The sequence below is a fragment of the Pinus tabuliformis genome, chromosome X (genome assembly GCF_031772625.1).
Source record: "Pinus tabuliformis cultivar Carrire ecotype Pingquan chromosome X, CPIR1, whole genome shotgun sequence".
In the NCBI taxonomy this organism is placed as follows: Eukaryota; Viridiplantae; Streptophyta; class Pinopsida; order Pinales; family Pinaceae; genus Pinus; species Pinus tabuliformis.
The window spans coordinates 1,558,038,313-1,558,051,486 of NC_142308.1; the positions used below are offsets into that span (position 1 = coordinate 1,558,038,313).

Below are 13,174 nucleotides of genomic sequence, written 5' to 3' on the forward strand. Positions count from 1 at the left end.
GATTCCCCCTTCCACCTATTGTTGACTGCTAGTGATTGATAAATCTAAGTCCAAATGAGCTGAGCCAATAAACAATGTAGGAAAACATGGTCAATAGATTCAGAGCTATTATTACCAAAAAAATGCACAAAAAAAGCTTTGATATTAATATGTAATATTATATACTATTATAGAAATAATAAATTTAATATTGTTTAGAATATTCAATATTGATAATATCAATTTAGAGTTGAAGGGGTTCGATCTGGAGTGGAGAAAGCGATGAAGGCATTCAACTAGGATTAGGGTTCCGGCACGGGCCGCTTCTGGCAGTCCTATACCCGGGACAGAGAGAAGGGGAAGTCTAAAGCCACTCGAATTTGATCAGAGAAGCGAGGAACGTTGAGATAAGAGGAGTACGGGGATCCAAAGGAAGGCGAGACTGACAGAGAAATGGTAGATGGGGATGGGAGAGGAGAGATCCCCTCCTATAAAAATGTAGCGGCAGGCGAGACCAGCAGAAATGGGATATACGAAGGTACGGGCAGAAGTAACAAGGATAGCCCGGTCATGGGAGCTCACTGGAAAGCAGGGCTGGGAAGCAGATGCCTACCCAAAGCAACGAAAAAAACCCAGGTTCGTAATCCCTAACAATAAATTTGAAGAATATAGAGGATACATGAAAGATCATGCTCTGATCTGTAAGTTTGTGGGGACCTGGCCGTCTGAGAAAGATTTAGCCAAATGGATACAACAGAGATGGAAACCCAAGGGACACATAGACCTAAAACTAGGAGCAAAGGGTTTTTTTACGGTTATTTTTGCTAACTTGGAGGATAAGGAGAGGATCTTTGAGGGGGGACCCTATTTCCTGAATAACGTTGGTCTCTTTATGAGGTACTGGGAGGAATGCTACAACCCATATAAGGAAAAAATGCTAGCGGCGCCTATCTGGGTCAGATTGTTTGGACTCCCAATCGAGTTCTGGGATCCAGAGATTCTGGAAGGGATAGGAAACACGATCGGGACATTTTTTAAAGTGGCTGAGACCACCAAAAGAGGAAAATATACATCCTATGCCAAGATCTGTGTATACATGAAAATCACAGAACCACTACCAGAGTATATCGAAGTAGAGTACCATGATGAGGTCTGGCAGCAACCAGTGGATTATGAGCATATTCCATTTCGATGTTGAATATGCCATGAACATGGTCATCTCATTAAACAATGTCCCCTGAATGCATCTGGAGTAGCAGTAGAATAGAGGAAGGAGGAACAGAAGCAGATAGAAGCAAATAGGGAGGATGATGAAGGATTCACAGAAGTGCTTACCAGAGGGAAATCTCAAAAAGGATCAGTTCCTCTTAAACCATCTGCCAAAACAATCACCAGAGAAAACCAAAACAATTTTGGGGTACTACAAGAAGAGGAAATGGAACTAGAAAAGGAAGCCAGTGAAGAGGAACCAGTGGAACCTATAAAAAGGGGTGAAGGAAAAGACACGATGCAAACAATCTTAGAACAGGAGAAGGAAGGAGGAAATATGGGAACCCTCCAAGACTTATCTGAAATGGAGATAGACCCACAAAAGGACAATGGAAGTGAAGAAGAACAATTAATGAAGAGACTTCTACATGAATGGCGTCATCTGGATGAAAGATTCATACCGGAAGAACAAAAACAATCATACAAGGACATGTTCCAAAAATATAAGGAGAAAGGAGGAGCAGCTGTAGCAAATCACAAAAATAGTTAGGAGTGTAAGGAGGACAAGGCACAGAAGTGGGAAACACTGGAAAAGAGGGAAGAAAAAGAGGAAGAAGGCCTGTGAGAGAAACCATCTAAATGGTTGGAGATATGCTAGTCAACTCAGGAAAAGTTATACCTCTTTCAGAGGTATTCTAACAACCCCTTAAATTGTTAAAATGATAATTACAACATGGAATATCAAAGGGTTAAATAATAAGGGGAAACATAGATATCTGAGAGACATATTGAAAAAAGATAAACCAAGTATAATGATTATTCAAGAAACTAAAATTAGCGAACATAAGCTGAAAGACATAGTGCAGAAATTTCAACCTCATTGTGAAATAATGGGACAGGTTGTTATAGGTAGTGCAGGGGGCCTAGCAATTCTATAGAACCCAAAGGAAGTTCAATTTGAAGATTGGGTGAGTGTGCCTCGAATTCTTTCAGGCAAATTCAGGAATTTAGGTTCTCAAGAATGGGTCCTTCTCACTGGAGTATATGGCCCCAATTTAACAGGACAATGCAAAAGCTTTCTTCAAATGGTTGGAACAATCCAAAGTCTATTTCCAGATTTACCATGGTTTATAGGAGGTGATTTTAACATGATCACATCCCTAGAGGAAAAATGAGGAGGTCTGAGAAGAATGGATCTGGACATGGAAGCCTTTGGCGATATGATATCAGAACAAAGATTGGTGGACATACCCACTACAAATGGGATATATACATGGAATAACAAAAGAGGAGGTATAAACCAAATTGCTTCAAGACTAGATAGATTCTTAATATCTAAACAAGTAATAAATAAAGACATATTTTTTGAAGCAATGATCCTACCAGGAATGAGTTCAGATCATTGGCTGATCAGACTAGAAATTGACATTAAGGTCAGTACAAAAAAATGCCCTTTTAGGTTCAAGGCCTTCTGGCTCAGGGATTAGAAGTTCATGACAAGAGTGGAGGAATGGTGGAATCAAAGCCAGCAAATAGAAAGAAACAAAATGCATACCTTCCAATTAAAATTAAAAGAGCTCAAGGAGAAGATTAAAAAATGTAATAGAGAAGAATTTGGGAACATATTCAAAGACCAGCAGCTCTTAGACCAGAAAATGAAAATCCTACAACAAGAAATAATCTCAGAAGGTAGAAGTGAGGAAAGAATTCGGGAAGAAGGGATATTAATAAGCCAAATAGAAGAAAGAAGAAAACAGGAGGAGATTCTATGGAAACAAAAATCAAGAGTGAAATTGCTTAGAGAAGGAGAAAGAAATACAAAATACTTCCATCAAGCCATGATTCAGCACAAACAAAGAAATCGAATTTTTTCCATCACAAATGAATATGGATGTCGCATAACCCAGCATGAGGAAATGGAGCAAACTCTAGTAGATTACTTCAAAGACCTCCTTACGGAACTCCATGTGAATAGAAGAGCAGCTATCAGTAGGATTTGTAATGAGATCCCTGAACTGATCACTAGAGATCAAAACTTAGCCCTTATGAGAGCTGCAACCCTAGAGGAAGTGGAAGATATTGTGAAAGTGATGAAGAAGAATAAAGCTCTAGGACCAGACGGATTCACAGTGGAATTCTACCAAGAGGGCTGGAAATTCTTTGGGCAAGACATTTTGGAGGTGGTTGAAGAATCGCGCTGAAACCAGAAGGTATGTCCTGGTCTAAACTCAACCCTCTTGTCTCTTATTCCCAAAACTACTAACTCTGATACTACCCAGGGTTTTCGACCCATTTCTTTATGTAATGTAATTTACAAGATTATTGCCACTCTAATAGCTAAGAGACTGAAACCAATTCTATCAAGTATTATCTCTCTGGAACAAACTGGGTTTGTGGAAGGAAGACAAATACTTGATGGTTTAGTAGTATCCCAGGAGGTGGTGCACTCCTTGAAAATAAAAAAGGAAGTAGGTATGATGATCAAACTAGATCTCTCAAAGGCATATGACCGACTGAACTGGGACTATCTTAAATCGGTTTTAGCGACATTCAGTTTTTGAAATAGGTGGATACAGTGGGTGCAAGATATTATCTCTACGCCAAACTTCTCCATTCTCTTGAACAGGATGCCAACTTCGACTTTCAATGCCACAAGAGGACTGAGGCAAGGAGACCCCCTGTCCCCATTTCTATTCATCATAGCAACAGAAGGACTGGGAAGATATATCAAGAAAGAACTGAGGGAAAGGAAAATTAAATGGTTAAGACTATGGGGTAACAACCTACTGATCACTCACCAGCAATTTGTAGATGATATCATGCCTTTCTGTGCAGTCTCCCTAAGGGAAGTAAAAAGAATAAAAAAGATTCTTGACCTTTTCATGGAAGCTTCAGGCACTCAAATCAACAAGGACAAGTCATGCACATTCCTCTTCAACACGTCGAGCATTGTTAAATCTTTCTTGACTAGAATTTTGGGCTTTCTCTCTGGAGATTTACCCACAAAGTATTTGGGAATCCAACTAGCCCTAAATCCACTCAAGATGGCTAACTAGCACCATACCATAGAAAAAATCAAGAATAGATTGGCAAACTAGTCCTTTCGAACCTTGAATATAGCAGGGAGAACAGTGCTTCATTGATCGGTCTTACAAGCAATTCCCATATACCCTCTGTCGGCAATGGCTGTACCCAAAGGGGCATGCACAAAAATGGTGGAGATACTCAAAAAATTCATTTGGGGAGGGCCACAGCAACAAAAGAAATGGGCCCTGATATCGTGGAAGGGCCTTGTCACACAGAATAAGTCGATCTTGCGGACAAGATAGACCTTCCTAGAATCTAAAGAAGACCTAATGACAAGCAAACCAACCAGACACTATCTTTCTCTAAATATGCTTTGATAAACAATAGCAAAAAAGTGTTTTTAGGGCCTACCTTAGGTCCAACACAAGCTTGTGGATTCCCTCGCTCCTTCGATCCAAATGAGCTCCTTTGTCGCGAATCTGCAAACACAAACAAGGCAAACAAATTAAATAGCACCTGAAAAGCCAATTGCATAAAACATATTTAACATGAAAGTCAAGGAGTCCATGAAACAAATAACATAAGATACTTGTTGAGAAAAATGAGTTTGATTGTATTAATTCAAAAGAAGAAGAACTTTACAACCTTTGCCTTGACGCTGTATAAGCTCCTCCCAGGGTCCAGCAAGAAGTCTCCTCTACTTTGACAAGTTTCACTCACTCCCCAATGAAACCAAAAAGGTATGTGATCTCTCCTCTTAGGCTTAACTAGGAAGTCTTGATTTCACCAGCATTTGCCCTCAAAAATGTTCAGCTTCTAACCTCTCTAGCAACCAGCCCAATGCCTTTATTTATAGTGCAATGGAGGGAGGTTACTAGGTCCTCCTTCAAAGGGATAAAGCCCTCCTTCAAAGGGATAGCTCCTCTCATCAAGGGATTAGCTCCTTCTCTTTTGGGATGCATGAACCACCTCAGAGCAAACAATCCACGTCAAAATTCCTTCTAGAAACCTCTAGAATTAACCCAAAGTGAGTTTTTTAAGATAAAACTTGCGCCTTTTGACTTTCACAGGGGTCCGCACCTACACTGTTAGGGACAGAGCGGGCAGGTCCGCAGTTTTTGTACACATAAGGTGCGGGACCACAGGTGACAGTGAGAGAAAGTGTGAAACCAGAGTTTCATTGATTTTTAATTTCTTTCTCCCATTTTCAAAGCTTGATTTGAAGAGATGAGGTCTGAGACTTGCTTAGGAGGACAGTACAAGTGATGATAGACCGATACTGACTGCAAATAATCATGGTGACGATATTTTTGTGTAACAGATTGCCCCCTAAAGTGCGAAGTCTGTAGTAGATGAGGATTTCTTATCATTTAGGAAGAGTGAAGTACTTTATCATTTCGAGGATCATCTTGTGGAGAGCCTGGTTGGAACCTGTAAAAACATTCAATGCAAGATATATATATGAGATCATATCATCGCTGAGGTAGGAATTCCCATACTCAGATCAAAACTGACTAGAAAACTAACTACTTCTCTGATACAGGAATGATCTTGTAAAACATCACAAGTAAAGACTCATGTGGAAACAGTATGGACGCAGCCATCTATTTATGAATAGTCCATTATATAATGAATACAAAATTCGTCGCAGCCTGGATTGTGGAAACTAGATCCAGGGTCTTCATTTCTACTTCCCGAAACAGTACGATTCTATCCATGCGAATGAATGTGTTGATGTCGAACATGGTAGAAACCACTTGATTACCAGTCAATGATGTAAACTGTTAACAAGTGTGAGAGAAACCACCAGTGATGTCAATGGCTCTCAAAGTACCTAGTACAATCCATGAGATGCAAATAAATGTATTGATGTCGAACATGTCACAGAATCCTTTGATCGAAAGTCAATGATGTAAACTGTCGTCAAAGGCGAGAAACCTGCCATTGAGGCATGCAGATCTCAAGGTACTAACGATTCCTAGATCATATTTCTAGATAATGAGCTGATGTCGATAGAAAGCGATCCGTCGTAGGCAAGCCCAGAACACGAAATCATAGATCAAGTTGAAGAAATTTAGTTGCAAGGACTGACTCAGGGATGGTCAAGATGGATGACAGATATTTTGCAGATGAATGGCTTATTGGCAGTGACCTCTTGAACACATAACGACACGACAGATGGCTTGGTGACAATTGACCCAAAGTTAATACCCAGAAACCAGCTGAAGACTTTCAATGTGGTTTGATCAACTGTTAGGCAAAGGATTTCCCAACCCAGGTGAATAAAAGTGTCGTGTTCAAGAGTGGTTACAAAGTATGACAAACAGGCTCATTTTTCTCTCTTTTCCCCCACCATTTCTGGCAAGTACCTCTTTATTTTTGACAAGCTTGAGGAGGATAACATTTGCTTGATTATAAGCTCATCCTTCGGATGAGTCCAACTTAGTTTAAATTTGAACCCTAAGAAGGAGTGGTTCGTTCCTGTTTGTAATTGAACAGGTCCTTTACTGTGAAATTTTAACGAGTCCAATATAGGAGAAACTCGACGTTTTTCAATTTTAGAGAGTCTGAAAAAACTTAAGAAGACTCTAGGGTTGACCTTTTTCGTAAATTTGTGTCTCCCAAGCCCGAAAAAGTATAAAATAATACTTGAGAGAACCGCTTGATATTTTACGACCAAGGAGTACTTTTCGTCATTAGTGCCCTTGACCCGAAAAAGTAAAAAAGCGATCAACGACACGTCGTTTTATAACCGATATCGAATTTGAAACGACAAAAATCCAGCAATCCTTTCATGTTTTTTACGGTCGGAAAAGAGTTGTAAGTGGACCATCTTTTAATTCTGTTTTAACGAGTTTAAAAGAAACACTCGGAAATCTTTTCATGTTTCAGGATTCAGAAAAGAGCTTAAAGGTGACTCTACATGTTTTTTCGTCGAAAATGATAGATTTCGCCTGAATAATCCTTTATTCTGCACAAAAACACAAACATTACTCATACCTGTTTGAAATAGATAAAAATGCCACAAAAACACCTTTTCAAAGTGAATCATAAACAAATTTGCAATTTATTTACTCAAAAAACTTATAAAAAGGGTCTTTGTCAATTCATTTTTACCGTTTGAGTTTGGGTGAGAAAATAGTGCTTTTGCTCAGAAAACTTCCCGTGAAGATTGCGGGAAATCCAACCGTCGGAATCAAACGCTGTCTTCTCCAGGTAATCCACATCATCCCACTCTTCATTTTTAACCGTTTAATTTTTTGTTTTAGTCATTTATTTCATTTTTGGGAGGGTTTTTAGGCACAAAACCCGCGCGCGGGGGCCCGCAGGTTTACCATTACGGGCTTGCGGACCCCGACTTTTTCTCCATTAGGAAAAAGCTCAGGGTCCGTACCTTCCATGTAGACAAAGTGCGATCCCGCGCACTGTGTCTAACCTGGAGGGTGCGGTCCTCGTCGCAAGGGTTTTTAACCCAAAAATTCTCAAAAATGGACCACACAAAATAATTTCTAGCAATTTAATTTGTCTTTATACTTGATGCAGAGAGTACATCATGCTAGATTGGCGTGAACGAGAGCATGAGGACGTGGATGCTGCCGCATGGAATCATCAACCTTCACTTGATGCTTTGAGGGCGTGCGGTTTGTACAAATTTTGGGCCATTCCTGGCATGAGGGCTCAGGTGGATTTCTAACAGTGGTTGGTTGACAGATGGAGCATACAGGACCAGTGCTTCTTCATTGGTGGCCACCAGCTCGAAATCGAGCCAGCGGACATATATTTATTGACTGGTTTGCCTAAGAGAGGCGAAGACTTGACTCTGTTTGGGGCTAGGCCAGGTGGCCAGTCTGTCGATAGCCTCAGGCTAGAGTACTGCAACAGCCAGGCTAGAGACAAAGGGATAGACATAAAGACCATATCCCATCCTGAGCTCATGGTGATTGCGTTCACTGTCACCAGACTTTGCGGAGCTGCCGCATTACATATTGCCACCGGATCCCAGATGCGTATGGCAGTTGATTGCTTTCGAGGCACCATCTTCAACTGGTGCGATGCCGTGTTGGCCAATCTGAAAGGCCAACTGACCAGGGCCAAAAACGGACAACTAAAGACCTTTGGTTATGGGGCTTTGGTTGTGAGTTTTGGCCTGGAGAGGGTTCCTATGCTGATCCCACAACACCTTACTGTTGGAGCTGGGCTTCCTCGAGAGCCCAAACTGATGCGATGGGTCGCAGTTATGGCCCGTCACCCAGACGAGAGGACAGAGGTTGCTCGATTCAAACCTAAGTATTTCCAATGGCTGGAAAACCAGGTCTTTTCTATTCAGGACTTCCCTTACGCTGGGATAGATTTTCATGGTGACCCAGACATGGTTCTTCCACCAGGAGAGCAGTGGGACGAGTCAGGTAAAATCCTTTTCAACATTTTTCCTATTTTTATTTTTTTTATTTTTTCATCGTCTCAAAACTGATAGTGAAAATTTCAAATGCAAATGTGGGTCCACAGCGACCAGCCGCTCTCCGGCCTTACGAGAGGAAGCAACCAGTTGCACCCGCGCCAGCCCTACATGACGAATCAGCAGAGGTTTTGGCCGAGATGGAGGGTCATCTCGAGCGCTTGACAGGAGACATTCCTGAGACCACTATAGATGACATTCCTCGTCGACTTCAGCGCTATGTGATTGGGGTCTCGGGACCTTTTAGGAGGTTCCTTTGCAAGGTGGCCCGTGCAGTGGTTTCTTATAGAGATCATCACCAGTGATAGGATGATCGCCTATTGTGGGCACATGTGACATTTTTGTTTTTTGTACTTATCATTTTTGCCGATCATAAGGTGTTTTTCAACCTATGATTGAGGACGATGTATTTTTTGACACACTCCTATATATATATATATATATCACTATTCCTGGCTTATCTTGTAAATCATGTTATGGAATGGTTTTAAATTTACATGTATGATTATTTCAAATGTCTATTTAACATTCGAGAAGCAATTGCATCTGCTAATGTATTTAAAGATCTTGGAATATGCTGATATTCAATATAATCAAATTCACGTTCCAAGAGACGCACTCTCAAAAATAATCTCAATAACACTGGATTTCTAATGGCATACACTCTATTAAGTTGTAATACAACGAGTTCAGAATCTAACCTCACTATCAAACTCCGAATCCCAAATGAAATAGATTCAGATAATAACTCAATCACTGCACTATACTCAGCAATGTTGTTCATTATTTGACCGAGGCTTACCGCATGCATAGATACTAACTCGTCAGAGGGCGAATAGATAACCCAAGCTGCAGAAGAGATGTTCCATGTATTACGACAAGCACCATCAGCAAAACCAATGTATGTTTGGAGAGGCATCGACATCTGCAATATCAAGAGTAAAACAAAGATAAGCAGGAATAATGACGAAAAAACACTCTCTAAGCTAAGCACACTATTTAAACTAAAACACACCAGCTAGAAAGAAAAACTATCCTAACTAAATCTCCATACCCATTCTTTTAAGCATAATACCTCTTCAAGTAAAGGCCATTTCTGGGTTTACCCAAAGAGTCCCCGTCAAAGTCTACCAATTCATAGGCCCCTTTGGCTAGCTTTCGCTTGACAACATAGGGACCATGCCACATAGGAATGAATTTTCCAGCGCCTAATTTATCATTGGCTTGATCATAAACTAAGACTAGATCTCCTTCCGAAAAATTTTGAGGGGTCACATTTCGATCATACTGAGCTTTCATTCGTTTTGCGTGAGTCTCGATTGCCAATGCAGCATCACGTCGATTCTCATCTAATTGAGCCAAGTATAACAAATTCTTTTCCTCTTCGAAAGTGGTTGGAAGTAACTCGATGGCCATTTGCAGTGACGGGATTTCGCATTCAATGGGTAACACAGCTTCCAAACCATAGACTAGTTGAAAAGGAGTGAACCATGTTGATGTTTTTACTAAAGTTCGGTACGCCCAAAGCGCTGAAAATAGCATGTTGTGCCAATTCGACCGATGAATGCCAATGATTCGTCGGATCATGATGACTAAAAATTTGTTGATGGATTCAACCAGACCATTCGCTTGTGGATAATAAGGGGTTGAACTATCGTGACATAAACCAAGCTGGCCTGTAAGTTCGGTCATCATAACGTTTCGAAAATGACATCCATGATCAGTGATTATTGCTTGTGGGACACAAAACCTAGCAATTATATGATTGAACACGAAAATTGCAGCTATCTTGCCGTCTGCATCAAATGTAAGCATCGCCTCGGCCCACTTAGTAAAATAATCTACCGCAAGGATGATATACGCATGCCCCCTGGCCGAGTGAGGGTTACATGTAATAAAATCGATACCCCATTTGGAAAAAGGACCAACGACAATTATAGGGTGGAGAGGAGGAGGTGGAGCGCGCATCTTACGATCAAAAGTCTGGCAGTTGTGGCATTTTCGGACCGCCGTAATACAATCTTTAAATAAAGACGGCCAGAAGTAGCCAGCGCGCAATATATTTTGGGCTGTGGCAAAACCAGACATATGACCGCCACACGCTCCAGAGTGACAGTCATTTAAAACCCTTTCAGCTTCCTTGTGAGTTAAGCAACGTCGAAAAACAGAATCCGCCCCATGGCGATAAAGAGTATCCCCAATAATCCTGAATTGTTGGGACTGGAATCGAATCTTTCGACGTTCTGACCTTGAAATTTCTGGCCGAAAGGATTGGGTCTGGAGATAAACGATGATATCCCCATACCACGGATCTAAAGTGCTGATTAGAAACAAGGATTCGTCCACAATGGGCTCCTCCGCCACAGTTTCCGTGTCAGCACGCGGGAAGTCACACATTAACTCCGCAAAAACTAAAGATTTCTTAGACTTAGATTTCTAAAATTCCAAGTCGAACTCCTGCAGGATAACGATCCATTTAGAGTACTTGCCCCCTAGCAATTTCTTGGTCAAAATGTAGATCATAGGGTTGCAATCCGAAATTACCGTAGTTTTACGTAGTAGAATGTAGTGACGAAAACGTTGGACAGCTTGAACAGCTGCCAATGCCAATTTCTCCACATGTGAGTATTTTAGCTTAGTTGGATTTAAAGTTCGACTAAGGTAATATATCACGTGTTCAGTTTCGAATTCATCTTCCTGAACTAAGACCATTCCAATGGTGGAATGAGAGGCGGCGAGATACAAGAAGTAATCCTGGTTGTAGTTGGGAGGATGCAACAAAGGTGCATGGGTCAACGCATGTTTGAGTGCATCAAAATATTTCTGAGCTATCTCATCCCAATAGAATGGAGTATTCTGCTTCAACAACCGGGTAAAACCCTTTGTGACCTCGGCGTAGTTAGGAATGAATCGTCGTAAAAAGTTTGCTTTCCCTTGCAAACTTTGGAGTTGGCGAAGACTCGAAGGAGGAGGCAATTTGATGATAGCTTCGACCTTCAAGGGATCGACGCGAATGCCGGCTTTCGAAACTACAAATCCCAGTAATCGACCCGTTTCTATATAGAAGACAAATTTGTGTGGGTTCAACCGAATACGATAATGCCTACACCTCATAAATATTGCTCGTAAATGGACGAGGTGATCAGCTCGATGTAATGAATGAGCAGGCAAGTCATCGAGATAGGGTTGCACAATGTGCTTGATGTCATGAAACGCATAAGACATCGCCCTTTGAAAAGTTGCTCCGGCATTCTTAAGCCCAAAAGGTAACTTGCAATAAGCAAATGTCCCCCATGGACAAATGAAAGCTGTTTTTGGTTGATCGACAGGTAGAATATTGATTTGATTGTATCCGGAAAAACCGTCCATGAAGGAGAATATTTCGTTGCCGGCACAATCATTAATGATTTGATCGTTATAGGGAGTTGGGTAATTGTCCTTTGGACAGGCTCGATTAATGTCCCTATAATCAATGCATATTCTTATTGTTCCCTGCTTTTTGTTAACCGGAACAATATTCGATACACAATCCGTTAACGGGATTGGATAAATGAAACCTGCTTTCAATAATTTTTCAATTTCTGCTTTAATTGCAGCAGCTTTTCGTGGGTGAATCTGACGCAAACGTTGCCGGACGGGTTTAGCGTCCGGGTAAGTCTTGATCTCATGAACAACAATCGTGCGATCAATTCCTGGCATTTCCTCATAGGACCAGGCAAACATGTCGCGGAATTCTTGAAATAAGGCCTTATATAATTGAATTTCGTCATCTGTACACGAGGCACCTATATGAATGTTCTCAACAATTCCGGGCTTAACCGAAATGTCAATAGGAATAGTTCGAGAGATGTTTCCCAAATTTAACTCTGAATCAGGATGTTTCATTGGATTCTGAGGTTCCTTGACATATTCAGTTGTAAAAATTGATGAGAAATCATTTTCAAAACGATCATCCTCAGGTAAAAACGAAGATCTGTGATGGAGATCTTCCCATGGTAAATCATCTACACATAGGATTTCACAAATTTGCTCATCAGAGTGAACAAGTTTAGAAAACATGGTTAAATCCGAGGTTGATGTGAAAAGTGATTCCTCACGGACCACATTCATTAAGTCATTTTCGGTTGAACAGGGGTCAGCAAACGACTGCACGGCTTCATAGGCAATTTCATATGGACTCAAAGGCATGGCATTACCAAATGAGTCTATCTCAGATTCAGAAGGAATGATCCAAGGATCATCATAAACAATGGTGTTTGATGTAATCATATGAATAGTTGCAAATGAATACGATGCGTTGATTGGAGGAAAAGGAAAAGTTCCCAGTAAACCGACATCTTTAACTAGTCCTACTCCAACATCCTTATACGGGATAGTCGTTTTACCAACATGCTGAATACTCTCCGAAGAGGCTGGGTCGGATGAAAAGTAAGCCAACTGGTCTATTGTTACGATCTTTCCATTGTGTGGAAACTTTATTACTTGAAAGACCGATGAAATGAC

At 40.9% G+C, this 13,174-nt stretch overlaps 1 protein-coding gene across 1 annotated transcript; it reads left to right on the top strand.

The window, feature by feature from the left end:
* The first annotated feature begins 502 nt into the window (after positions 1-502).
* On the top strand, positions 503-1,177 carry LOC149145981 (uncharacterized). The gene has a single exon (XM_089452618.1). The coding sequence runs from the start codon at positions 503-505 to the stop codon at positions 1,175-1,177; it is 675 nt and encodes a 224-aa protein (XP_089308744.1).
* The last annotated feature ends 11,997 nt before the right edge of the window (positions 1,178-13,174 follow it).